Source organism: Juglans microcarpa x Juglans regia, chromosome 6D, assembly GCF_004785595.1.
Source record: "Juglans microcarpa x Juglans regia isolate MS1-56 chromosome 6D, Jm3101_v1.0, whole genome shotgun sequence".
Taxonomy (NCBI): Eukaryota; Viridiplantae; Streptophyta; class Magnoliopsida; order Fagales; family Juglandaceae; genus Juglans; species Juglans microcarpa x Juglans regia.
Window position 1 is genome coordinate 3,560,060 of NC_054604.1, and position 27,953 is coordinate 3,588,012.

At 36.6% G+C, this 27,953-nt stretch overlaps 4 protein-coding genes across 5 annotated transcripts; 2 read left to right on the plus strand and 2 right to left on the minus strand.

The window, feature by feature from the left end:
- Window positions 1-949: 949 nt before the first annotated feature.
- On the plus strand, window positions 950-8,268 carry LOC121235091 (serine/threonine-protein kinase STY13-like). Its single transcript, XM_041131323.1, has 6 exons — window positions 950-1,538; window positions 2,646-2,767; window positions 5,038-5,234; window positions 5,376-5,550; window positions 7,437-7,571; window positions 7,730-8,268. The coding sequence occupies exons 1-6, from the start codon at window positions 1,244-1,246 to the stop codon at window positions 7,934-7,936; spliced, it is 1,131 nt and encodes a 376-aa protein (XP_040987257.1). The 5' UTR covers window positions 950-1,243; the 3' UTR covers window positions 7,937-8,268.
- A 294-nt stretch (window positions 8,269-8,562) lies between these two features.
- LOC121235703 (bidirectional sugar transporter SWEET5-like) lies at window positions 8,563-10,162 on the minus strand. The gene is made up of 4 exons (XM_041132070.1): window positions 9,952-10,162; window positions 9,668-9,829; window positions 9,424-9,543; window positions 8,563-8,994 (listed from the first exon to the last, which is right to left on the minus strand). The coding sequence occupies exons 1-4, from the start codon at window positions 10,081-10,083 to the stop codon at window positions 8,878-8,880; spliced, it is 531 nt and encodes a 176-aa protein (XP_040988004.1). The 5' UTR covers window positions 10,084-10,162; the 3' UTR covers window positions 8,563-8,877.
- Window positions 10,163-15,246: 5,084 nt separating this feature from the next.
- Window positions 15,247-15,639, plus strand: LOC121234597 (RING-H2 finger protein ATL40-like). Its single transcript, XM_041130597.1, has one exon. The coding sequence runs from the start codon at window positions 15,247-15,249 to the stop codon at window positions 15,637-15,639; it is 393 nt and encodes a 130-aa protein (XP_040986531.1).
- Window positions 15,640-23,552: 7,913 nt separating this feature from the next.
- LOC121234986 (protein DSS1 HOMOLOG ON CHROMOSOME V-like) lies at window positions 23,553-27,643 on the minus strand. Of its 2 annotated transcripts, none has more exons than XM_041131161.1 (3): window positions 27,501-27,643; window positions 27,262-27,374; window positions 23,553-23,842 (listed from the first exon to the last, which is right to left on the minus strand). In XM_041131161.1, exons 2-3 carry the CDS (start codon window positions 27,350-27,352, stop codon window positions 23,709-23,711), a joined length of 225 nt encoding a protein of 74 aa, XP_040987095.1. In that variant the 5' UTR covers window positions 27,353-27,374; window positions 27,501-27,643; the 3' UTR covers window positions 23,553-23,708. The 2 variants fall into 2 exon arrangements, with proteins under 2 accessions (XP_040987095.1, XP_040987096.1); XM_041131162.1 differs by having other exon boundaries at window positions 27,554-27,578.
- Window positions 27,644-27,953: the final 310 nt, after the last annotated feature.

Here is a 27,953-nt window from a genome sequence, read left to right on the forward strand (position 1 = left end):
TTTCAGTGTGAGGCACCTCTTTTGGTTTTATGTGAAATGTGTGACGTGGCAAAATTATATTGGTGTTTGTTAAGGCCTCAACAATAGCCTGACTGGTTCAAATCGGGACTCTGTATTAATACACAGACTATTCTTTCCCCCCTTCAATTGAAGCTTTAAATGTACATTTGAAACCTTGAGTTGAAGATATATAAAGTACTACTCCACTTGAATGAGGTAAAGCAGGTTTGTTACTGATCTATTTACACCCGCAAATATGACACGGTTTAAGCAGATTACTATTTCAACGAAAAAATCTACTTAAATTTAGTAAATCAGTCTGCGTGACTATATGAAAAAATCTAAAATAAAAAATACTATTTTTTTTTTAATTAGTGATATTTTGCACAAGATTAAATCTAGAAAGCTTTCAGTTATGCTTAAGAGATAAGATCTATACAAAAAAATCATAACTATATTACTTCCTTCGATTGAATAAGAGGTTGATGAATGAGATCTTGCATTATCAAAGAGGAAGAAATTATTTTTATAATTTATAATTATTTCAAGAAAACTCTAATTATATCATTTATGAGTGTCCACTATTTTTAAAATAGGACGACAATGTTAGAGGATCGAAAATAATGTCTCATTGTACCAATCACTGTAATTGTATTTTTTTAAAAATATATTTTTAAAATATTAAAAAAAATGCATACATTCACTAATAATTACTTTTTTTAACTAATAAAAAAATACAAAAAATATCACTTTCGGTCCCCTATCATTTTCCTTCCGAATATAGCCTCAGATATGCTCTCGCTACAACACCACCAACTAAAAAAAAAAAAAAAAAAATATTCTAGATAGATTACTGAAAACTTTGGAATAACCATTTATTCAGCAATATAAATGATGGAATTAATGAATAAAATAGAAGAAGACATGTAAAAATGAAAAGAAAAATGATTAAATAGTAGAGGGATGGGGAAGAGGAAGAAGAGTACCGGGGAGTAGGGGAGGAGAGGGGTAGACCAGAGTGGGTCAGAAGCACGCGTTATGAACAGGCAGTTCCATGTGCACACATGGGTGATAATTGGGGAAGGAAGAAACACTCATACACAGCAAAAACTACACATTTAGTGGAAACACAGAGAAAGACGATCCACCATATCTACACCCACATGGTTAAAACCCAACCTTTAGCACTCTCTCACTGTTCTCTCTGATCTTTAAGCATACCCGATTCAGAGAAAGCCAAGAGATGGAGAAAAGCAGCGATGGGTTTGTGAGGGCCGATCAGATTGATCTGAAGAGCTTGGACGAGCACCTCAACAGGGCATGGATCATGGAGAAGAACAAGAAGAAGGAGGATGGCACTTTTAACCATACTCGTAGCAATAGTATTCATATTGACGTCAGGACCACCTCCAGGACTGTGAAGAAGGAGAGGCAGGAGTGGGAGATCGATCCCTCCAAGCTCGTCATCAAGGCCGTCATTGCCTGTGGCACGTTCGGCACCGTTCACCGTGGCATCTACGACGGCCAGGATGTCGCCGGTCTGTCTCCCTTCCTCGCTCTCCCGACTTGTAATTTTTTATTATTATTATTTTCTCTTCTTCTATATCTACTTCTCCTTTTCGGTTGATTATAATCTGCCAAATTTTATATTTTACACAAATTTTGTTGTTTCTTTTTAATTTTGTTCTTAGTTTTTGGCTTGAAATCTCGATTCACGCCGTTCCTATTTTTGTTTCCCTCAGAACCCATTCTCCTTTTTTACTAGTAGTTTTTCCCTTCTTGTGGCTGGGGCTGCCGTTAATATAGTTTTCATAATTGTCATTTCTTGAAGGAGCTTGTTATGTATGGAAAGTTGTTACTTGTAGTATTTGTGTTTTTTTCTTTGGATTAATCTAATCTTTTCTTAACGATTGGACAATTCAAATGATACCCAGTTGGTTTTGCATACATGCATACACTGGTCTTCGATCAATTTGGTTGATTTTGATATGATACTTTAATTTGGTCGGTCCTATAGCGAATTGAGGGACCATTCTGACTGGCTAGCTGACACAATCTCTTGGTACTTTTTCTACTTTTTGTCTTTTTAATAACTATTAAAAATTTTTAATCCTTATAACAGAAACTTGATTTAGTCTTATGAAGGGATTGGGGATTTTTTTTTTTGACAAGTAAAAAGAATTTATTAAAACCACGTAATTAGGTAAGGCCACGGGAAGTATACAGGAGATGAACCTAATTACAAGCTAGAAGGGATTGGGGATTCTGTACTCTTATGAAATCTGTAACTTGTACACTGGTTCGGAGTGAATTTGCTGATAATAGTACATACTTGTTTGATGCTATTGTATTTCTGAACTTTCATGTGATCTCTGCCTACAGTTGAGGTCTTATTAGAAAAAATGGTCTTATCAGCTAAGAAAAATGGTAATTAATCTAGTGTGGTATCTAAATATTACGATTAGTTTTCTCCTCTCATCGTCATCACAATTTAATAAAGCTATTGAGTTTCTTTTTAAGATTATGTTAGCCTCTTTTGAATATGTTATGCTAAGTGGGTTACATTTGTTATATATCCTTAACGGTAGTACCAAGAAGCTGTTAACAGTGGTTTTCTGTGTTCTGTATTCTTTCTTGATATTTAGTTAAATTGCTCGATTGGGGTGAGGAGGGTCATAGGACAGAAGCTGAGATTGCTTCATTAAGGGCAGCTTTTACACAAGAAGTTGCTGTGTGGCATAAGCTAGATCATCCAAATGTTACTAAGGTTTGCTCTCTAGTTCTGCATCTTTTCTGTCTTCTATACATATATATATATATATATATAAAATTTTAGTGTTATCTTTTTATAAAATTATGGACTGTGAATCTGTTGTCTCTTTTGGTTTCATTATCTTTCTGTTAGTTCATTGAATGATTCATTTTCATGATTTTCATATTCTTTTTTCCTTTGTTGGCTCTTCTATCACATTTTTGGGCTACTTAGTAAGAAAATTATTATGGGCTCAGATGGGCACAACCCACCCGATACACAAGGTGTATACAAGAGAAAACACCCGTCTAGGGGGGAAAAGAAACACAAAAAGACGTAAACTCACCATAACTAGGGAAGCCAAAAACTGTTCTGAGCCAAAATCTGGACATAAAGCTTTTTTGGCACAGGGGATTTAAGCTTTTCCACTGTCTTCCCTCAATCTTCAGATTTAAATGAATATCTAAGAGTATGAGGTTCATATGTTCCTTAGTGGTATTCCAAAGCTATTATCAAGTCAAGAAATAAACACTAGATTCCAGCAATTCAATCTAGTTGCGGTAATTGCTTAGGAGTGATTCTTTTCCAGGATTAGGAACCTCTTCATTCGCAAAAGTTTTGTTTTCCTTGAGGTTCATGATACATCTCAAGTAGGCTGGTTTTTTTATTATAAACACCCAATGTCACTTGGAACAAATTAAACTAATGGATGTTTCATGATAAACTCTTCAAAAAGGTTAATCTAATTTGGGATTTGGTATGCATCATGGCAAAATGTCGTGCAACTCTTAAGCATTATTGAGCGATACATGAAACCAATCAGCCAACTGTGTGTTGTCATATAAATACCATGTGGGACCAAGGATGCTTTCTTCTCTTGATTTGACTAGATCAAGATGGTTGAGGACTTTAGGTCGACATGGAACTTTTTTTTCGATGAGTAAGATAAAATTTTATTAATAATGGAGACAGATGTTCTCCCAGTACACAGGAAGTATGGCTGAACCCACTCAACAACACAAGGAAAGCACAAGGGTGCTAGCTATCTCACAATGTAGAAGTAGATGGTCCACATTTCCTCACTTTTCCTACACCTCCAATACTGATATACCACCATGATGCCACATCTCCTCACGTTGTTCAATGTGAGGATTTTCTCTGGTGCTGCTGTCCCCATGGAGAAAGCCACTTTGGGAGGAGCCCTGTTTCTCCAGATAAACCACTCTGGACATGGAACTGAGGAGTACAGGCTTTATGGATAGCTAATCTTGTTGCATAATAGATCTTTTCAGATAGATGGGAGGCACCTCTGCCTTTCTTATAAGCAATCTCCTATATTGTTTTCATTTTGAAACTGTTGAGTGAATTAGACCAACTTGAATTGGTTAAGTTGAATCAAACAAACTCAAGTATTGCTGCCTAGTCCAAATATCTGTATCAAACATGCAGGCTACAATCGAAAATGCTGCTCCATTTCTTTAAAATTGTTGTAATTTACTCCTTCAAAGCTCAAAAAAGTGCTGGAAAAAGTGGTTAACGTGTTTGAGCTACCTAAATTGCTCCTTATATTGATCTCCATGGAAGTGAGAGACTTGGAAAGGCATGTTGGAGTCAGCATCTGAAGCTAACACAAATTGAGAAATGGTTCCCAAGAACGTAACCACTACCAGTGCTAAAAGAACAATTAAGGGAAGAAAACGAATTTCAATTATTGTTGAAAATGTTTGATGCCATTCTATATCATGTAACTTGGGTGTCCATGTCTAGATATAGGAGAGGCAATGCCTTATGTGTATTTATATAATCCTCGTGATCCAGAGTTCCCTTTGTGTTTCCTTTATATAATATTTGGCCATTGGATCTAATAGCACAAACCTTGAAGTTTTGACCATGGCGGGAAGCCTTGCTTCTTGTGGGACAAAGAAAAGGCAGGGTATAGGGCTGCTAATGTTATCGACCAAGGAAGCCTCAAAACATGTTTTTTCCCTTTGGAATTTCATTTTCGTTAATTTGATATTCTGGGCTGCATTTCTCATCTCCCGATGTCATAGTAGCAATTCAAGTACTATTGCTGTCTGACGATTAAAAAGAGTTGGTGCATTTGGATGCTTTAGCTATTATGACTGTGCAGTACATACAGTTCAGGTTAATTCTTTTTCTTTCCCCCTTTCTCAATTGGTTTTTTTTTTCTGTTTTCGTGGAAAATAGACGAAATTATTAATATTTCTGTCATCCTTCAATGTAGTTTCTGTCTTATTTGACATTTTGGTCTTTTTACTATCCAGTTTATAGGGGCAACAATGGGCTCATCAGAATTACAGATACAAACTGATAATGGTCAAATTGGCATGCCAAGTAATATCTGTTGTGTTGTTGTGGAATATCTGCCTGGGGGTGCTCTGAAATCTTACCTCATAAAAAACAGGAGAAGGAAGCTAGCTTTTAAGGTCGTCATCCAGCTTGCACTAGATCTTGCTAGGGGGTACCCACCATTTGTATCTTGCTCAGTGTTTGCAATTCTTTTGTTCTTCATAATACTGTGGTTTCCAGTTCAAAAATGACACATGACTTGTAATTTTTTCTAACAAGGCACTTGAAAGCTTAATATGCACTTATCTCGTAGGTTGAGTTACCTTCACTCGCAGAAAATTGTTCACAGAGATGTAAAGACAGAGAACATGCTATTGGACAAGACACGTACAGTAAAAATCGCTGACTTTGGAGTTGCTCGTGTTGAGGCTTCAAATCCTAATGACATGACTGGGGAGACAGGGACACTTGGTTATATGGCTCCTGAGGTATAGTCTATTTATTTAAGTGCTAATTTTCAAATTAAGACTTCAAAACTATGCAAACAACTTCTAGTTGATTCTTTGTCTATTTGTGCTTAGGGAACAAATAGAGAGCATATACATCCATAACATTCCTTTATTATAAAAAAACATTCCTTTATTATGAAGTGGATGCCTCTCTTAGGGCAAAGCTATCAATCTCAGTTTTATCTAACTTTAAAAAATAGGCACTTCTGGCTCTATGTTGTCTCTGCAAAGAGGAGTTCTTCCGATAGCAGTTAGCACGATGATGGTTATTTTAATAAGTACACAGTTGCAGACCCACATTTGGACTGGGGGCGGCCAAGCACCTCCCCTCCCCAAAGAAAAAGAGTAATGGCATCTCCTTTTTACTTTCTACTAAGTCATCTGTCATTTATAGGCCCAAATTCACTAAAAAAATCCAGACCAACTATGAAGTCCAAAAGTTTAAGTTGATAGGAAAATGTAGATTTAATATTTGTATTATATTCTTAACACTCTCCATCACGTGTGGACCAGACTCTCTCTCAATAAGTGGGCCCAACACTTGGAATATTTAATTAAATGAGATAGAGTGTATAGTCAGGGTTCAAACTCAGGACCTCTTCTCTGATAACATGTGAAATCACCACTTGTCCCAAAAGGTTATTGAAAAAACAATCAGATTACATCAAAGAGAAAATGGCACGAATCACACAACTTTTCACCTACCCTATAAAAGAAACAAACAAAAGATTTTTTTTTTCTGGCTTTATTAAGCAATTGTCATGTTTTCTATCCTCAATTATCAAACAATTGAGCTGCTCAGCTACTCAATTTTTTTTTTATTGAAAAAAGTCTTCTTTAAAAACAAATTATGCTAAAAGCAACCTTCCATTTTCAGATTTTTCATGGCTGAATAATTAATAAAAACACTTGTTCTATGTAAACCCCAAATTGCTAAGAAGTTTGATTTAGATTTAATACTTGATGATTTTATTTCTGTGAAAGACTGCAAACTTCTATTTTAGATACTTAGAATCTTCCTTTTTTTTCCTTTTGTATGACTAATGGGTAACTAAATGTTATCTCAATGATATATCATTCTTGACACATTAAGACACATATTGGTGAACTTTAATGTGTAAACTTTTTAAGATACATAAATTGTATAAAAGTGCATTATTTATATGTTAAATTTTTATCATATTTTTCTACATAGTAGAATGAATTATCTGGCTTGGCCCCTCTAACATAAACTCCTGGTTCCATCACTGTGAGTACAATGGAGGTGTTGAATTACTGGCCCTATTGTTTTAGCTAAGACCTTACTCAGAATTACCTTAACTCACTATTACATTGTGAGCAGCTTGGGGGTTGTTTGATCCAAAACACGGGGAATTTATTTTCAAATGCAATAATTTCGGAGATAAAGATTTCTTCTTATTTATTATGTTTTGAAGGATGGCTTAAAGAAATACTAGATCATACATAATAAGCTTTTCACCAAAACCAAGCTACAATTTCTAGCAAAACCAAGCTACTATACCTTAGCGAGCAGCTTTGGGATTGTTTGATCGAAAACACAGAGCTTGTTTTTATTTAATCCTCTAATTGCGGAGGTAAAATTTTCTTCTTTATTTATCATGTTTTGAAGGATGACTTAAAAGAAATGGTAGATCTTACATAAGAAAAATTTCCAGCAAAACCAAGATACAGTTAATGATTTGTCTCAAGATTACCTGTCACCTTTAACTCATGAAACTATCGAGGTGAATTACCTCATTATAAGAACTAAGGAGCACACCACATTCCCATTTTTTTCTGCCTAACACAATTATCTGTGTTCTAGGTAACTTAGAGCTAATCATTGACTTGTATGCGGTTTACAGGTTCTCAATGGCAATCCATATAACAGGAAATGTGATGTGTACAGTTTTGGCATCTGTTTGTGGGAGATATATTGCTGTGACATGCCGTATCCTGACCTTAGTTTCGCAGAAGTGACTTCAGCTGTGGTTCGGCAGGTAAGTCATCAGCTCTTATCGGAATTCATTCTACCCTATACGTGTCGAGTCTTTCTTCAGGAGTCTTTTTTTCTTTTTTCTTTTTTCTTTTTTTAAGGAAGTCTAATTCATTATAGTTAATTATTTACTTGGGCGATGTTCTCATAATGAAATCCCAGAATCTGAGGCCAGAGATACCAAGATGCTGCCCAAGTTCCCTGGCAAATGTAATGAAGCGCTGCTGGGATGCCAATCCCGACAAGCGGCCAGAGATGGAAGAGGTAGTTTCCATGATAGAGGCCATTGATACATCTAAAGGCGGAGGTATGATCCCACTCGATCAGTCCCAAGGTTGTGTTTGCTTCCGCAAGTATCGTGGACCTTAAATTCTTTGGTCCTCATAAACAACTTTATGTAATTATTTCAAAGACTGGAGAGATCCAACTGTAGTTACACAGAAGATAACAAAACTTGGGATATCTTGATGCGAGAAAACAGACGGTGATGGCGGAGCTGTGCTACATCTCACTTTGTTGGATGTTGCAAAGTTTTTGCTTCCCTTTCAAGATGTATATTTCTTTTGTCAAAATAAGTTTTGAATTTCCCCAATGTGTATTATACTCTGGTTGTTGGACTGGCCCTGCAACCTCTTTGTAAGATGGATGTCCCATTAATATAGTTTGATCAATTATCATTGAATATATAAAGTTGAACCTCACTGTTATTTGAATCCACTATATGCATTGGGATGATGGAGTGAAATCAATTGTTGTTATAGTTCAAATCTTCCCAAACCCGTCTCTTTATCTCTAGGAAAAAACAAAGTCATTCCTGAGGTGTTCTTTATCTCAAATCACCTCTAGCTTGCTCCATAAACAGTTCAGTGGCAAGCTTGACAGTTTAGATTATGATTGGATCAGTATAATGAAATAAGCTTAAATTACCTGTAATGCCTCTCCAGCACATTTTACCACCTTTGCTCTTTTATTTTTAATTTAAGGAAGAATATGCTAAAATCAAGGGTATTGTTTACCAGCCCCAGTTTTTAAAACCTGCCAGATGATGACAAACATGTCCTGACGAAGTCATGCCTGTCGTTTGTTACAAAATCTGCAATGAAAAAGAAGAAGAAGAAGACGACCTGCTTGCTGATCCATGTACAGTAATTTCATGATGACTTGACATTTCTAATCAAATCACTTTTATCTCTCTTCTATTTTGGTATGTGGGAACTGTTCTGTGTTTTGAAGAAGTGTAAAACCTTATGCAGACACATGAAAAAAGTGAATACGGCTACAAAATTGAACTGGGAATAGCATTAAGATTCTTATGCATAAAAGAGTTGGGTCTCACGAGCTGTTGTGTCCCATTGGGTCGGCCTGTAGTAGATGGCATACAGAATGAGCTGCACCAAACCCGAAAACGCTCCCAAAACATTGGGAATCTAGCACCAAATCAAAAACAATTAAGAATATGTTAAGTTTGCCTACTAATCCTCGAAGCCACCAAAGAACCTTTGGCACGTTAATTGTATCTAAATCCCCTAATTTGAATTGAAAACAAAACTAAACTAGTTTTGTGTCCGCACAAAGTAATCAACTCGACTCGACTCGACTGACAAAAGAATGTGATGTGCCATTAGAGTTTTTTGAGTTGCAAGCCACACCTTCCATACCGCCAAGGCAACATAATTTGATTTGCAAGACAAGTTTAAAATTATATCATTTTACAACTTAAATCTTGTCGTGTTAGATATATGGAGAACGTGTCATACATACAACTTCTAAATATAATTTTTCTATTGCGAGGCATGTACTAGCTGTAGGCTTCAAGTTAAATAGCAGGAAAACAATAAAACGATCCATGGAGTTACCAAGATGTAGACATCGAACTTTAGGAGGGAATAAATCATCCAAACAATAGTATCGCAGAAGTTGACCAGTGAGAGAGCGAATGGCATGTACTTCACACTCTTTGTTCTAATGACCATGCGCTGCCAACACAAAGAAAGCGAAAAAAATAAAATAAAAAAGAGAGATCCAAGTTAAAGTAAAGTAGTAAATAAATTTCCTGTGGATACATGGCATCGGAGGAGACATACATACATACATACATACCATGACTGTCAAGGGTGAAGCATACATCACGATATTGAAGATAATACATAATATCCCAATTATCATGGATCTGTCTTTGGTGGTATGGAAAACTTGCAGGGTGATGACGACTACGCAGACAAAGAAGATGGTTTCAATCACAAGAGCAATGATGATCTTCCTCTGAAAGATAAACATAACAAAACTAAAAACATGTTAATTTTAAGATAATGAAGAACATGCAGCAAAACCAACGTACGTACATATATATATATATAGATGTTTATGTGGTTTGATTTACTTACACGCTTAGAGAAGGGAGAATATATGAAGAAGATGACGAGATAGATGAGCTCGATTATAAGGCCAGCGCTATTGATTGAGATGACAAGATAACTGTCTGGATGCACAAAGGGAAGACCGTAGATGCACCACATTGCGCAGTTGAGTACTGTTGCTAAGTATGGATCAGGCTTGAAGTCTTCCACTGATTTTGCCTTGTATATTTTTATGAATGTTGGGCTGCCATTTTTAATATTCACCATTTTACTATGACTATTAGGAGCATATAAAAATCAGCCTACGGGTAATTAGTATATGTAAAAAATCATCATGTGTATGTTTGGAATCAAATTCCCCTCAAGTTCGGGTGGCTTAAGCGGGAAATTACAGAGACATGATCAAGTGAGTGAGCTCTTTAATATTTATCGAGCATTTGATGTGACAGTAGTACTCATAAATACTGTATAGCTTACTTCATGTGTCTGTCTTTATTAATTATCCCACTTGAAACCCTTACATTGAACTTGAATGAATCGTTTTCCATGCATATTTGAGTTAGAGCGAGAGAGATTACATTGGGGAGGCAAATAAACCAAGAGCGAGAATATTCCCTGCAAACAAAAAGGAGAAACTTGAGGAATATTAAATTACGAGGAAAGATAGTTGCAATGCAACTGTCGCGTAATTGTTTTGAGAAAAATAAATAAAATATGAGACTCATATAAAAAAAAATTAATTTTTAATAGTAGACCCTACTTTTTTTTTAAAGTGATTACGCTGCGTTTATGCACTTCATGGTTATATATGTAGAATTACTCACAAATTATATATCATATGGCTTAGCTTTGTGTATTGGATTATAGATTATCTTCCATCTGCATCCTCGAATTATCGATGCTTTTAATTTCATCTTTGAAGTTTTAATGAATATGCATATAAATATATATATATATATATATATATATATATATAATTCTACCTAACATATATAACTAGTTCTGAGAGTCTCTTTGATTCCTTTAATTTACCACCAATTCCATTATACTTTGCTTACCCAGAAAAATGGTCATGGCCAAGAAAGACATGATGTAGCAATGATACAATGAAGTAATAAATGAGTAGCTAGCTATATATCATTCTATTCATCAGCTTGATCGTGTTCTACATGCATTGAGATCATTCTTATATATCCAGAAAAACTGGCAATTCCTCTAATTATTTTCATTTCATTATCATCAAAGATAAGAAAAAGAAAATCCTTTGATAAAATGAAAGCTAACATCCCTTAAATTTTCTCAGGTAATTTCATTAAATTACCTCAAATTCTGTGATTGAAATTACACGACAAAATGAATGCTCTGATGATCAAAACATGAAATTAAAACATATATATATATATATATATATATATAAAGCATATATATTAATGAAGAAGGTTTGAAGCATTACTAACCGAGGACACCCACAATGGTTCTAGTTGTCTCAGTGTCAACCATACTTGCTGCAATATTGTCCAGGAAAAAGATAAGAGATACTTTGAACAAGAAAACGAATTTATTAAGAAAATAGAAGAATAAATTAGTATAGTTTATATTTTATTTATTTATTTATATTTATCGAAAAACCCACAAAAACAAAATCTTCCTAAATTCATTTTTTGTAGCAATATAACACGGATGATGATAACTGTCCTAGAAAATTAACAAAATGCCACGTTCCACTGAATACTACTCATTAGTAATTAGTGAACAAAAATGTGTCATCCATTGCTGTGTCTGCGTGCTTGAATTAGTATATATAGCCACTATTTCCACACTTGTAACTTGATCCTTTATTTTCGATTTATCCTTGAATTAATTATTCTGATCTGATTGTCACAAACTAATTAGAATTAATGATTACTAATTAGAAATTCACCTTTTTTTTTTTTTCCTTTTTTTATGAGTTTAAAATCTTGTGTTTATAATTTATAATGCAAGTTAATTTCTTCCAAATTGGATTAAAGGAAATAAGTGTTGTGTGGCTTTAAGCACATGAGAGACACTTATCTTTTTTGAGTTTTGTTACAAATCAGCAACTATTCACATCACACACCTCATACATGACGTAGAATTTTTTTTTTTTCTATCATAGGGTATGTGGATGTTTTTCATAAGGTGTGGAGTGTGGAGTAGTGAATAGTGATTGATAAGAAGAATTTTTCATCTTTTTTAATGAGATTAGCAATGTCAGATAAAAAATGAGAGTTTTTAAATATAAAGGAAAAAGGACTAATATAATTATTCTTTTTTTTTTAAGTCTCTAGCTCAATAATTCTCAAAGGATACATGGCAACTTAATAGTTTAAGTTAGAAGAAATTATTTTTAAAGAAAAAATCATGGTTATATTTTTAACTTATTAGAATTTTCTATTCATCATGGTTCTAAATCTATTAATCTTGTTCCTGTATTTTCATAAAGATAACAATAAAAAACGCACTGAATTACTAAACTAGTCCTAATTTATTATATGGAATCAAGATTTAGTTTAAATGCAGAATATATTTGGTTTGGCACTTCAACATTAGCCATACCCATGGGGTGTTCTAATCCATTTGGAATAGTTAATTCCAAGATTTATTTTTTTGTGATTGAAATTGTTGATGTTGTGTTTCGGAGTCAGAGCAATTACACTCGGACATAATTCTTGTGATCACTTGCACAGTAACAAAGGGAGACCTCGGTGTCCGTTGACTCTCCAATACTTAAGTCAGTATGGTATTGAGGATGAAGATTAAGTATGTTGACGATGATAGTATTAGATTACCTACCTGTGTGCTGCAAGTTGTGTTATTTATACTTGCCAACCTGGTCTCAATAGTAATGGAGTGTTGCATAGTAAGAGATCATATATTCATGATTTCTACTCGCCGAGTTATCTTTTTGCTGTCAGTTCGCCAAGCTATGAAGTGCTTAGTGCTACTAAGTGTTATTGGAGCCTTAGGCCGCATTGAATGCGGTGTATATTCTGTCTTGGGCCCTTTCCATCTCATTAATGTTGGGTGTGAACTGCCGCAAGTTTTCTCATCTGGCATTGAATGCTATATTCCTTCCCTTTTAAGCCTTACCTGCATTTCTAGTATTGTTTCCTGATGTAAGCATGATTCGATCCAGGTCTTATACCCGAGCCTTAACCCAGGTGCTACCGTTTGACCCAATCCATATTATGCATCTAGGCCTTAATTCGGGCCTTGTCTTCAACCCGATCCAGCCCAGACCTTATATCTGGGTTTTAACTTGGGCCCTGTCTTTAGTCCAATTCAAAGGATTTTCTCCTTTCACATAAATATATTATTCTTTATCTTGAATTTAGTCATCCTTCAATCACACTAATATTATAAACGGATTTTTTAAATAATGAAATTAGTACTTAAGAGGTTAAAATGTATCATGTTAATTGATGTGATTGAGAACAATAAGATTTAAAAATAAAAATAATTAATTATAACTTACGTCCTCCAAAATTGAAATGTCCCATTGAATTGAATTCCCACTCGTAAGTAGGATTTATTGGGCCAAGGGCGTAATGGGTTGGACCTTATCTCGAGATAAAAGGTAAAGGAATTAGAGTTTTATTGGGTTAAGGCCTGTTTGGATGTTGAATTGAATTGAGATATTATTAAATTCTTTATTAATAATGATGAGTTAAGATGGTGGAGTGAGTTTAGTAGGACCCATCTAAGATAAGTTTAGATATGTTTGAATGTTAATATGAGTTTAGATGTATTTATAAGAAGTTGAAAAAGGTTGTGAATCTCGTATGTAAAGAGGTTTTAAATTGAGATGAGTTTAGTGAGTTGAGTGTTTGGATATTAGATTCAGCTTAAAATTAGACTGAACTGAGTTGATCTTAGTTCAGTCCAAATTCCAAACGAGACCTTAAACCGACATTATTAATTGTCAAATTAGTAAAGGGAAACTAGTAATATTAAATACAGTTATGGGATGCGCAAACGTCATACAATCGTTTTGAAAAAAATTAGAATTCACTATTAAAAAATTAGATTTCTTTTCATATGAGTTTTGTATTTACTTATTATTATTTTTAAAAGATTATACAATGCTTACGCATCCACGACTCTAAATATCATTTGTGGTGGAAAAATTTTTCCTATAAAGTGAGACAGTGACCCAAATTAATAGTGCTATGAGGCCTGTATTTTCAAACATATTCATGACTATTGAGATTGACGCATTACCAACTTTTCTGGTACCAATTGCCCAACTCAGTCACAGATATTCCAAAAACAAACCACAAATTCTACATATTGCGCTATCATTCCATTTATTTTATCACGACGAGGTGGCACCATTTACTAATCTTTGAGGTTTTTTTTTTAATATCCAAAAATAATAAAAAAAGGATCACATTAAAAAAAAAATATGATGAAAGTGAAATAAGAATATAATATATATATCATCTCTCTCCTTTAATAAATATATATATATATATATATATATGTGAAAAAATAGTAATTTCCATCAAATGAAAAGAAAATAGTAAACTAGTATTGCCACCTAAATAATTTACTTTTATTGGTAACAAACCAATTTTTAGGTCTATTGAAAGGTAGGCTGATAGTACAACATTGGGTCTCTCAGTGGTTGACCTAAATTACTAAATGAAAAAGGCATTTAATGAATTGAACTCTTTAAAATCATTTTAACCACAAACTGTGTGGACTGCCTAAGGTACAGTAAACTCCTAATACTCCAAGTTCTGTAGTTTAGTGATTAAATTTTCCACATAAACATCCAAACAAATGGAATAAACTTACTTGATCATGACAAACTTAAGTTTGTTTGGATAGAAAAACGATTACATCTCATCTTATCATTATAATTTTTTTAAATTTTTACACAAAATATAATAAATAATTCAACTTTTTCAAATCACAAAATAATAATAATATTAAAAAATAATATTTTATTCAACTCATCTAAAATCACCTCGTCTCACCTTACTTTCCGTATGATATTTACCTGTAGCCAAATGCCACTTCGGTTTCTGCTTACTTTACCAACTCTTACCCTCCAAAATATCTGTTTTCAGCTTTTCTCGTGATAAGTGGAGGAGTTTATAGTAGCCGGGCCGCAATTGAAACAGTGTTTTTTGATGCATGACAAGTCTGCGTTTCTGGGTCCCTGTGTTTGAAAAGTACAGAATCCAGTTTGGTATTGGGATCTTGGAAGTGTTTGGCATGAGAGCTAGACGTCTAGCTCAACTGTTCTGAGAAGAATCAAACTTGTTCTGCTTCTGTGGAAAGATATTAAAGGTAATGGAGATATTCATCTCTGTGATGCTATTGTTTGGTGGTATTGTTGTATTGATAGTAATACACGTTTGTATTGCTGGGAGAGTTCGTAGGAGAGGGAATAATCAAGGTGATCATGACCATAATCATACTATGGTTACAATCGGCAATGACAAGAAAACAATGTCCAACGATGATCTGAAAAGGCTTCCTTGCTTTGAGTACAAGGTAGCAGAAAAAGGGAATACTAGCTCAGTTGATTGTGCTGTGTGCCTGGAGAACTTCAAGATGGGTGATCAGTGCAGATTACTGCCAAATTGCAGACACAGCTTCCATGTTCAGTGCATAGATTCATGGGTGTTGAAGACACCAGTTTGTCCAATCTGTCGAACTTGTGCCAATCCTACCTCAAGATGAAGTGGTTTGAAGAGAGGAAAGCAGCATTTCGAGTTGAATTGACATAGAAGAAAGGTTTTTTGTTTAAAGAAAACAAATGCAAGGCCCTTTGTACAGCTCAAGTGCGTTTATCTACTTCTGCAGCTACTGAGTTTATTGTCCCTCTTATGTTTCAAAATCTATGAAAGTGGGATTATTGTTTATATTTGCCCATTCAAACAGAATACATAGAACAGGTCATGTGGTCTACTTAGCCCCCTGCTCTTCTTTCCTTTTATTTTTTTTTACTAATACAAGTCATTTTACAGAATTTGCTTTATCATTGTCTGAAGCAGAATCAAGACCAACTTCAGTTTCTGGCTTTTTGTCTCCATATTTAGCATATTTTCATCCTTTTATGAATCTACAGTTAGATTCAACTTGTATATGAGTCTAACTGTAATTCAATCCATTTAATTAGATAGATCAAACCTCTCAACTCTCATCTAATAATTCATGTTAGATAAAAGTTATCTCTAAATATATTGAATCAATTTTGAATCGAGTCGAGTCGAGTCGAGTCTTATACAAATAAGCCTAAAACGACAATCTGTTAAACTAAACGAATCAAACTCCGAATCCTAACTCGCTAATTTGGTGTCGGATTTATATTTCCTCGAACCTCCAAACTCTCTACTCTTTAGTTACAGGTGATCATAAGGTGATGGTGATGAAACACGTTCATGACAGAAAAGATATATCAATTTGAAAACAATAAATGAGAATTGACAACTGAGTACAAAATGGATGACGTAAGAGTCTTAATTAATTCTTAATACATTTCGCTATCACAAGAAAAGTCACCTGTGAGAGTGAGTTTTTGGCATATAAAAAAGTAGAGGAAGTTGGCAATACCGAACGTGAAACTCGTATGACCTGTTTGAAGAGAAGCGGAAGTAAATATGTGAAGGGCTCTAGAAACGCGTTTTCGTAAACCAGGGCTTATCCATAAGCAGAAACACGTTGTTGATAAACTCCAAAAAGCAACAATCATCATAGAACCAGCACAAAACTTAAGCCCCTGTCAATTTTTTCCAACTTTTTTACTGTTCTAGCTCTGGCTTCTAGATGATTTTCTTTCTTATCGGCACCGAGTATACGGGACAAAATTTCGACTAATCTTGAGAGTACACAAATTCTAAGTCGCTGTCTAGTTGATTTAAACAGAAGCTTGTCTATAAAGAAGATCCATATCTATGTGAATATACAGAAACCACTTGCAAAAGTCCCCTTCCCTATCTAAAATTAGTGGTGCTACCTATACCCTACGGGACGAGATACCTCCCAATGGGCGGGGGGTGGGTTTTCACTCTTGGACCTCATCCTCCGCATCCCGGGGTGGGAGCAAACTCTCAATCCATCCTGCTCTTCGCCCACTTTAATAATAGATTATAATCCAATAGGCTCAAAAATTATTCCTAAGTTTAAAAGTGATCAAAAACATATTTTGACAAATTGTAAATTTAAATTTATATATATAACTATAATTTAAAACTATGTAATTTTAAATTTATTAGTGCATATCAAGGCAATACAAGAGTCTCATATTACTTAAGTGTGAGACTTGTATTGTCAAAGCAACTTATAAAATAGTCACCTTACTACACTATAATTTATACAAAGTATTAAGTAAAAGTTCTACTTAATACATATTACTATATTTATATTTACTATATTTATATATAGTAAAAATAATAAGAGAAATATTTTAGCCACAAAACGATTACATAAAAATAAATTCACAAATTGATGTGGATTGATGTAATACGTCAGACTGTAAAGTTACTTTAATGTAAAATAGATCTAACACATCACATCAAATTATATCAATTTATAAATTTACTTTTATATAATCTCTTTGTATGTAGTGTCCCTATGCTTTTTGCAGGGTTTTATTGGTGTTTGTAGGGCTTTTGTTTGTTGTGTAGTGTCTCCTGCTTTTTGCAAGATTTTAATAAATGTAATGCCATTGAACTTATGTCCATAGCAATATTGGTTTGGATACTCCTCCTTTGAGAATGGGGTGAATAAAAAAAAATAAGCTATTAAATTTATGTCTATGGTAGGTTAATTGGATACCCCTCCCCATTTGGAGGATGGAGTAGTTTGGATACCCCTCCTCCTTGGAGGATGGGGTGGTCTGAGATATCCTCCTCCTTTGGAGATGGTGATGGTTTTTATTTCTGTTTTATACAGAGAGTGAATTGTTGTGAAAACGATGACAATAAAGTGAATATTGACACGAGAAAACAAGCAATCACACACGACACAGTATTTACGTGGTTCGGCAAATTGCCTACGTCCACGGGAGTTGCAGAAGATTTATATTACTTGAGGAATCACAATACAATAGTGTAGAACGGCTACTGTTCACAGTCATACAGTACAAGTCAAACAACAACACTATTTATATGTTGTACGGCGGAAACCCTAAAATTGCAGAATTAATGACGTTCGCTCGAGCGGCGTGTCGAGCCCCCGTCGAGCGAACCTGTTTCCCGCAATCGCTCGAGCCGTGAGTCGAGCGGCTCCTTAAGCGAAGCTCTCTGACTTCCCTCCGCTCGAGCCGAGAGTCGAGCGGTAATCGAGCGAACCTCTCTGACTTGCTTCTGCTCGAGCAGTCTGTCGAGCTCTCTTCGAGCGAAGCTCTCTAACTTGTATTCGCTCGAGCGGCTAGACGCTTCGCTCGAGCGGCGTGAACCAGACTCCAAATACTCAACAATTCTCCCACTTGGAGACTGGTACACTCACATTGTCGCCCCTGCCTCAAACATGATATCCTCCACCTCTGCAACTCACAGCTCCTGTCTTCACGTTAGAAGACCAACTGAAGTTGCGCACAACTTCAGTTTCTCAAGTGTAACACCATTTGTCAACATATCAGCAGGGTTCTTACTTCCACAAATTTTCTCAAGTAGAAACTGTCCATCATCCAACAAAGATCGTATGAAGTGATACCTGATCTGAATGTGTTTAGTCCTGGAATGAAATGCTGGGTTCTTGGCAAGGAATATGGCACTCTGACTGTCACTGTAGAGAGTGCTATTCTGATTCTTTTTACCCAATTCCTCCAAGAAGCCCTGTATCCAAACCATCTCTTTTGCAGCTTCTGAAACTGCAATATATTCAGCTTCTGTAGTAGATAAAGAAACTGTCTTCTGTAGATTAGAACCCCATGAAACTGCAGTACCACCCAGAGTGTAAACAAACCCTGTGGTACTTTTTCTGCTATCAATATCTCCAGCTAAATCAGCATCAACATAGCCTTGCACCTCTAAGCTCTCTCCTGAGAAACACAAGCACGTTTCTGAGGAGCCTTTTAAGTACCTCAAAATCCACTTCACTGCTTCCCAATGTTGTTTTCCAGGATTACTCATGTATCTACTCACAACTCCCACTGCATGGGCAATATCTGGTCTAGTGCAAACCATAGCATACATAAGTGACCCAATAGCTGAGGCATAAGGAACCTTACTCATATAGTCTTGTTCCTCTTCTGACTTTGGTGCCTGATCCTTGCTGAGTCTGAAATGACTCCCTAAGGGTGTGCCAACTGGCTTGGCCTTGTCCATACTAAACCGGTTGAGTACCTTTTTCACATACTCAGCCTGTGAGAGTCTCAAAGTGCCTCTGACTCTGTCTCTAACAATTCTCATGCCAAGGATTTGCTTTGCAGCTCCCAAATCCTTCATTGCAAAATGCTCTGACATCTGCTTCTTCAGACTGTTGATCTCATCAATACTGGCCCCTGCAATGAGCATGTCATCCACATATAGCAGCAAAATAATGTAAGAATTGTTAAACTGTCTGACATAGCAACAATGATATGCCTGACATCTGCTGTACCCTGTACTACACATGAAACCATCAAATTTCTTGTACCACTATCTGGGAGCTTGTTTCAGGCCATACAGGCTTTTCTTTAATCTGCAAACTGAACCTTCCTTTCACTGTACCACAAACCCCTCAGGTTAGTGCATGTAGATGTCTTCTTCAAGATCTCCATGAAGAAAAGCTGTCTTCACATCTAACTGCTCAAGAAATAGATCTTCAGCAGCAACCATAGCCAAGACTAGCCTGATGGTTGTGATTTTTACCACAGGAGAAAAAATCTCAGAATAGTCAATGCCCTGTTTCTGTTGAAAGCCTTTTACAACAAGTCTGGCCTTGTACCTCTTACTGCCATCATGCTCAGTTTTTACCCAGTACACCCACTTGTTGTGTAATGCCTCCTTCCCTGATGGAAGTTTTGTCAACTCCCATGTTTGATTCCCTAACAAGGAATCCATCTCATCCTTCATGGCCAACTCTCACTTGCTAGAATTTTCATCTTGCAAGGTTTCTTGGTAACTCTGTGGTTCTCCACCATCTGTCAACAAAATGTAATTCAAAGAAGGTGAAAAACGCTGTGGAGGACGAATAGTCCTACCTGACTTGCGAACTGCAGCTATTGGAGTGGACGGCTCTGGATCTGACTGCGGAATAATGGGAATGGGTGTGCTGGACCCACTCTCCCCGTCACTCACATCTCTGCACTGCACTGTGATCTTTGGTAGATCATCCAAACTCACAAACTCAAACTCCTGAGGAGCTGCTTCAGCAACTGTACTAGACTTGTCTTTGTACACAATCTTCTCATTGAAGATCACATTTCTGCTTCTTATAATCTTCCGACCCTGATCATCCCAGAAACGATAGCCAAATGCCTCGTCTCCATAGCCAATGAAATAACATTTCCTTGACTTGGCCTCAAGCTTATTACGAGCATCAGAATCAATAAGAACATAAGAAAGACAGCCAAATATTTTAAGATGAGAAAATTTGACATCTTTCCCGCTCCAAGTCTCCTCAGGCAACCCACAATCCAAAGGAACTGATGGCCCTCTGTTTATCAAGTATACTGCAGTGTTAACTGCATCTGCCCAGAAAGTAGGTGGTAGCCCAGCGTGCAGCCTCATGCTTCTAGCACGCTCATTTATGGTTCTGTTCATACGTTCAGCAACTCCATTTTGCTGTGGTGTCCCAGGAATGGTCTTCTCCATTCTGATACCCTGAGTTGCGCAGTACTCTTTGAACCCACCATCAATATACTCACCACCATTATCAGACCTCAAGCATTTCAACTTCAAATCTGTTTCAGTCTCAATCATGGCTTTCCAATTTTTGAACACATTAAATACATCAGATTTATGTTTCAAAAAATAGACCCATACCTTCCTGCTGTGATCATCAATAAATGTAACATAGTAGCGAGAACCTCCAAGGGATGCCACTGGGGAAGGTCCCCACACATCAGTGTGCACAAGATCCAGTCTCTCTGACTTCAGTGTTCTACCACTCCTCAAGAAACTGACCTTCTTCTGTTTCCCCATAATACAGCTCTCACACATACTGAGATCAACTGACTTCAGTTCTGGTAGCTTGCCTCTAGACAGAAGTTCCTTCATGCCCTTCTGACTCATATGACCAAGCCTGCAATGCCACAAGTCTGCTGTGTTCTCTACAACGGTAGTGGCAATAGTGTTATTCAAACCAGTAGTCATATAGAGTGTACCAGTTTTCTTACCCCGAGCCAGTACCAATGCCCCTTTGGTGACCTTCCAGGTGCTATCTGAGAACACCACTGAGTGACCACAATCATCAAGTTGCCCGACAGAGATGAGGTTCTTCTTTAACTCAGGAATGTGTCTGACCTTTTGCAAGGTCCATTTGTTCTTGTTAGGGAGTGCAATGTCGATATCTCCCATTCCAATTACGTTCAAAGCTTCTCCATCAGCCAAATACACCTTTCCAAAGTCACCTGCAACATAGTTTTGCATTATCTCCCGATGGGAAGATGTATGGAAGGATGCCCCTGAATCAAGTATCCAGTCATCAACTGGACTATGACTGCAAGCAATAGTGCATCCTGTAATTCTTCAGTTACCACATTAGCACTATCATTCTCTGTCTTCTTGGGATTTCTGCAATTCCTCTTTATGTGGCCAGCTTTGCCACAATTCCAACAAATTGCCTGCTGACCAGTTCTTGACTTGCTCTTGCCCCTATTCTTTGATTTTGATCTACCTCTGTTTGAGTTCCTGTCTTGTGCTCTCCCCCGAGAGTCGACATTCAGAGCTGAACTCGAACCTGAGGTCTCGCCTGAATCTCTCCTACGCACCTCCTCAGCCAAAATCAAGTCACGGATGTCATCATATTTCAACTTTGACTTACCAGCAGAATTACTAACAGCCATCCTCATGGCTTCCCAACTGTTTGGCAGTGATGCCAATAGTATCAGTGCACGTATCTCATCATCAAATTCAATTTCAACAGACGACAATTGATTTGTGATAGTATTGAAATCATTCAGATGTTGTGCAACAGACGTACCATCCGACATCTTTAAGTTAAATAACTTTTTCATCAGATGTATCTTATTATTTGCTGACAGCTTTTCATACATACCTGATAAAGCCGCTATGAGATCCGCAGTCGTCTTCTCCTTGATGACGTTGTGTGCAACGGATCTCGACAGGGTTAGACGAATGACCCCCAGGACCTGTCGATCCAACAGAGTCCAATCAGCAACTGACATGCTATCCGGCTTCTTCCCCAACAATGGAAGATGGAGTTTCTTCCCATAGAGGTAATCCTCTATCTACATCCTCCAATACCCATAATCCGTGCCATCAAACTTCTCGATCCCCGATACTTTCACTTCTTCTCCAGCCATCGTATTTCTCAGACCCGAACCTTGGCTCTTGATACCAATTGTTGTGAAAACGATGACAATAAAGTGAATATTGACACGAGAAAACAAGCAATCACACACGACACAGTATTGATGTGGTTCGGCAAATTGCCTACGTCCACGGGAGTTGCAGAGGATTTGTATTACTTGAGGAATCACAATACAATAGTGTAGAACGGCTACTGTTCACAGTCATACAGTACAAGTCAAACAACAACACTATTTATATGTTGTAAGGCGGAAACCCTAAAATTGCAGAATTAATGACGTTCGCTCGAGCGGCGTGTCGAGCCCGCGTCGAGCGAACCTGTTTCCCGCAATCGCTCGAGCCGTGAGTCGAGCGGCTCCTTAAGCGAAGCTCTCTGACTTCCCTCCGCTCGAGCCGAGAGTCGAGCGGTAATCGAGCGAACCTCTCTGACTTGCTTCTGCTCGAGCAGTCTGTCGAGCTCTCTTCGAGCGAAGCTCTCTGACTTGTATTCGCTCGAGCGAAGCGTCTCTTCGCTCGAGCGGCATGAACCAGACTCCAAATACTCAACGTGAATCACTCTTATGAGAGTTTTTAGAAATTTAGACAATGTCTGTTATAAAAAAATTGTGTACATGGAGGCGTACAATCGATGTGCAGTTTAGCTTGTATTTAGAATTTTTCTTTGTATTGATTAGTCACAATTATAACTTCTTTCATGGATGAAATAAAATTTATTTCCTATAAAACAAAATAATTCTCAAATAATAAATATTTGTAAATATGTATAAATATATAAAAAAATAAAATAAAATTGAATACGGGATGGGGGATGAGCACCCGCCCCGCCCCGCCCCGCCCCGCGCCGCAAAGTGTTTTGCTCTGCAGGGTGGGGCCCACCCCTAGACATGTAGGAAACCACAGATAAATCAATTTAAGTCACCATCGATAATGGCCCCATTGATCGTTACTATTCATGTCTTTCTTTTAAATCCTAAACGAGAATATTAAAAGTAGAAAATATTGTAAAATTTCACATTTATTTTTTCCAGAATTAGATCATCCAATTTAATAAAATAATTGCAGAGAATCTCTATTCTTGTAATTATGGTAAGCCTCTGCACTATACTATCATTATATTCCTCGAAAGGGGATGCACGGTTTCTGCAACTTGCATGGATATTAGTTGGACCGACATTGGGAGAATTAAAATCCCTATTTATATCAAAGCAAATGATCTCATACAAAAGTTCACTGATTAAACTTCATACAGCATGTAGAGCTCATAAAAAAGCGCAAGCGCCAGAGCAGAGAATACAGACGAGAAAATGATGAATCTAAAATTTTTTTAGCTTAGTTCTTCTTCTCCGTATTGTTCTCCAGTTCCCTCCTCAGCTGCAGAGAGAAGTCATCATTGACATCATCATCATCCCAATCATCTTCCCACTGCTGTGTCACGTCTTTCCCTTCCTCCTTGTCTTCCCACTCTGTTATGTGTCATGGTGTAGTTAGGAGAGAAAATACCGAGAAAAAGTAAGCCAGAAAGGAGGCAAACCTTATGTTCCTATTTTAGGTTTTACCGAAGATCATTACATTTTTATGTTAAGTAGGCAACTAAAAACAATCTAATAAATTTTAAATGCTAGTAATGACCGGAGAAAAAAAATTAACAAAGGGAAAAGAAGTGTCACAGCAGAAGGAAAAAGAACTAAATTTTCTTTAATTTTCACAAGCTGACAAGTTCTCATCCGCTAGTACTCATCAAAATAATATTCTCATCTGCTAGTGGTACACAGGCCGAAGAACGCAGTGATCCAAATAGAATACCAGGACAAGGAAAATCCAGAATGAATATATTGAAAACAAAATATGCACCACAAAATTCAATGCTTGTACGAGATCTAAAGAAGTAGAGGTGCCTATAGTAAATTCAACACAAATGTTGCAAATTTTAAGTAGCAGAACAAAAGAAGTAGAGCATTGTCAAAGTCTAGTAATCAGGGGTGAGACTGGGCTGTACCCGGGTGAGGGGGCAGAATTGGCAGATGCAATAATCTGTTAGTCCGGTGCATATAACATATAATTCATCTCAAAGCCAGGAGTTTTCACTTTTCACCAATAATCATAATCTCAGGTCCCTAAATTTTATCAACAAAAACCACTCCATCAACTGAACCAACCAAGAACAAGAAAATTCCAAAAGGCACCACTATATGTTAGATCTAGGGTGGTCTTGGACCCCCTTACCCCAGCTACACTCCTGTTCTTTGTAACACCATACAATACGTGAGAAGAGAAGAATGTTACCAAGATGTTCATATAGGATAATGCAAGTCATTTCGAGCATTGTTATTTGTGCTTTGTCAGCAATCCAAGCAAAATTTTGAAAAGGATTGTATCCATCTGTATCTACCAAAACCGTAATCTAAATTATATTAAGACAGCCCCTTATTGCACCTATGTACATCAAGCTTTGCAAATCATCAACCTGCTTAAAATTGTAGTTTGGTACCTATTATCCCTGAAATAAGTACCGACCGTCAAATGCCCATATCCTCTTTCTCACAAAGTTTGCGAGGTTACCAAAAAATGCATCTTTTGTGGTGAGTTCTCTTTGACCCACAAAAACCAACCCAAGATCTCTCACTCTCCTATTTTTGTGGGTGTCAAGAAACGTAGCACATGCATCATGCCAGCAGTGAACTAAACAGAACACATTTGTGAACACAAGTAGGAAGTTCCAGGGAATCCAAGTGGAACAATGACATATTTTCCTCTCCTTCATTACTTAAAAACTGAAAAAGATGAGATTCTAATATATTATTTTCTTTTATCTAGTGGTGGGCCGAACATTATGTAAGGATTACAATGAAATCACAATTCTAACTAGTTTACAGATTGTTGTTAAACTCTCAAGTCCCAACAGGCTCCATCTCATTTAAAAAAATAGAGTAGAATCTTAGCTCTAAGAGATCATACCCACAAATGTAACAGCTTGCTTTGTTCCTTTGTTAGCCACAAGAGAAGTATATAAACGTTTATGTTCGAATTTTATATAATTAGTTGATAAGTTTTTGTTATGTTGCATAATACTCTAAAAAAAGGAGTTAATATACTAAATATATTATTATATTGCTGCTTTAAAACCATTTTTATTGTATTTTATCATTTTTTTTATATTATGTGTGCTTTACTTTGCTCAAAGCTTGCGCTTGCTTTGCACCTAGGCTCTAGGTGGCTTGTGTGCTTAAGTGCGCCTAGCGCTTTTAACAACACTGGTATAAGGTAGTAAATGGGATCCCACATTAGTGGAGGGCAAAATTCCCACTCTTTATAATGATTCCAAGGGGCTCCAATTGTCCTTGAATAGTCTTTTAAAGTGCAAGCCCAAATGTGGCTTGAGCTTTCCTTGGATAGTTACAAATAGTATCAGCACCAGTCCAATCAAAATGGGACTTGACCCATGCCACCTAAAATGGAATTTCCTGACAAGGACAAATGTGGCTTCAGCTTTACACAAGACAAGGATTACGAAACGTCGAAAATCAAATCACATAATTTGATATTATGAAAATAAAATCACTTTATTAGGATAATATGATATTATCTCTAACATCCCCTCAAACTCAAGGTCAAGAATTTTGAAATCTTGACTTTAAAGTTTGAGTGTACCTTTCACATATGTTCATTGATTGTTGAAGAAAGTGGTGATGGTGATGAAGCGACCACAGCTAGAACATTAAATCTGGAGTTGTGACCAATAATATGTTGATAATTGGCCAAAGCCAACAAAGGGCTAACAGTAAGCCGATTGATTGAGCCAACAATGGGCTAAAGATAGCCTCGTTCAACTATAGGACAAAAAACAAAAGGCCAAAACATGTCTAGGGCTTCAAACAATGGTCACAACAGACCTTAAAGAATAATTAGACTAACTAAGAACCCAATGTTAAAGGCCCATAGCTAATAAATATGCTCTAAAGTGTCGATTTGAGAAAAAATATGGTTGAATGACGATGAAAGAGGTAAAGGTAGTGGAAGGACTGAACAAAAAGTGAAATATTTCACAAAATCTAGCTTGACGTTAGCCAAGGAATCTGATACCATGATCGAAAATATAAAATACAACATAAATTGAGATAGAGAAGAGAGAAGGAGAATGAGGGAAAGAACCTTTGAGGACTACATCTTTACTATTCTCAATTATGATTGAATACAAAGCGTATCTCCCTATTTGTTTTTTGTTTTTTTTATGACGGGGGAACCACCCCACAGCAGAGCACTTAGGACTCGGCCATGGAACCTAAATCTCCGGGGAGACTAACACAGCAACCCACTGCCATGACCTCACACTTAAATCGCAGTTTGATCCCAGGGGGAATCGAACCTATGACATGTGGCACATACACACAAGTTTGCCCTTACCACTTGGGCTACCCACAGGTGGGTGAGGTAGGGAAATTCATAGACATGAGGTAAGGTAAAAGTTCTTATCATTATGAAAATCAGAACATTTACCTTACCTAATGTCCATGTAATTTCCTTATAAATAGGGACATATACTTTGTATTCAATTACGATTCTGAACAGTAAAGATGTATGTTTCCCTCAAAGTCTCTCTCCCTCATTATCCTCCTCTCTTTTCTATCTCAGCCTCTTTTATAGCTTATACTTTCTATCAATTGCTAACCAAAAATCAATTCAATAGACCACAGAAAAATCAAAGAACAATCCACTTCTCCGCCCTTGATACCTATTTGATCTAAACATCAAGCATGCAACAGAATTAATGATTTTAATAAACATCATATATAAACACATCCAGAATTAAAACACAACTAGCATCCAGAACTAATACCTTTTTAGTGGGAAAAAAGGTATTAAATTATTTTGCTTCTAATTTTACCTTCATTGATCTCGAACTCTTCGAACTCATCGTCGTCCTCGAACAAATCGATCTTCGCGTCCTCAGTTGCTTCCTTGGGCTCCGTCGCCATTGCAAAAAGCACACACTAGTGCCTGCGGCAAAAACCAGTTTCTCATAAAAAAAATAAATAAAAACAAATGCTTACACACATACAGGTTTACACAAAACAAAGAAGAAATCAGAAATTTGCCGCAATTCCGAGGGAGTTAATGAGAAACCTGAGAAAAGCCCTAATATTTCGAATCGAGAGAGAGAGACAGAGAGAGCGCACCAGAGCCAACGTAGAGAGCAAGGAATTTAAAGAAGACGAAGTCGGTGAGGCGGTGTCGTTTTGGTTGAGAAAAGGCCTTTTCGTTTTACACCGTTGGATTTGAATCGACTGGGTGCTGGATGTCGTTGACTCGTTTATCACCTTCCCACAGTCCACCAAAGAGTAAAGGCAAGTCGGTCACTCAAAATCATTCTGAAATCCCGAATTTACATGATGAATGGTAGGCCCAATAGGGCCCATAAGCCCAACCCAAAGTGAATGGATATTAGCTGGTTTTATTTAGGACTAATCAAACGGGCAAATCAATATTGGGAAGAATTTTCGATCAAAAGTTTTTTTAAAAAGGTCTAAAACCCATTTTCTATCTTAAAAAAGGTCAAAAAGTTTTTTTTAATTTACA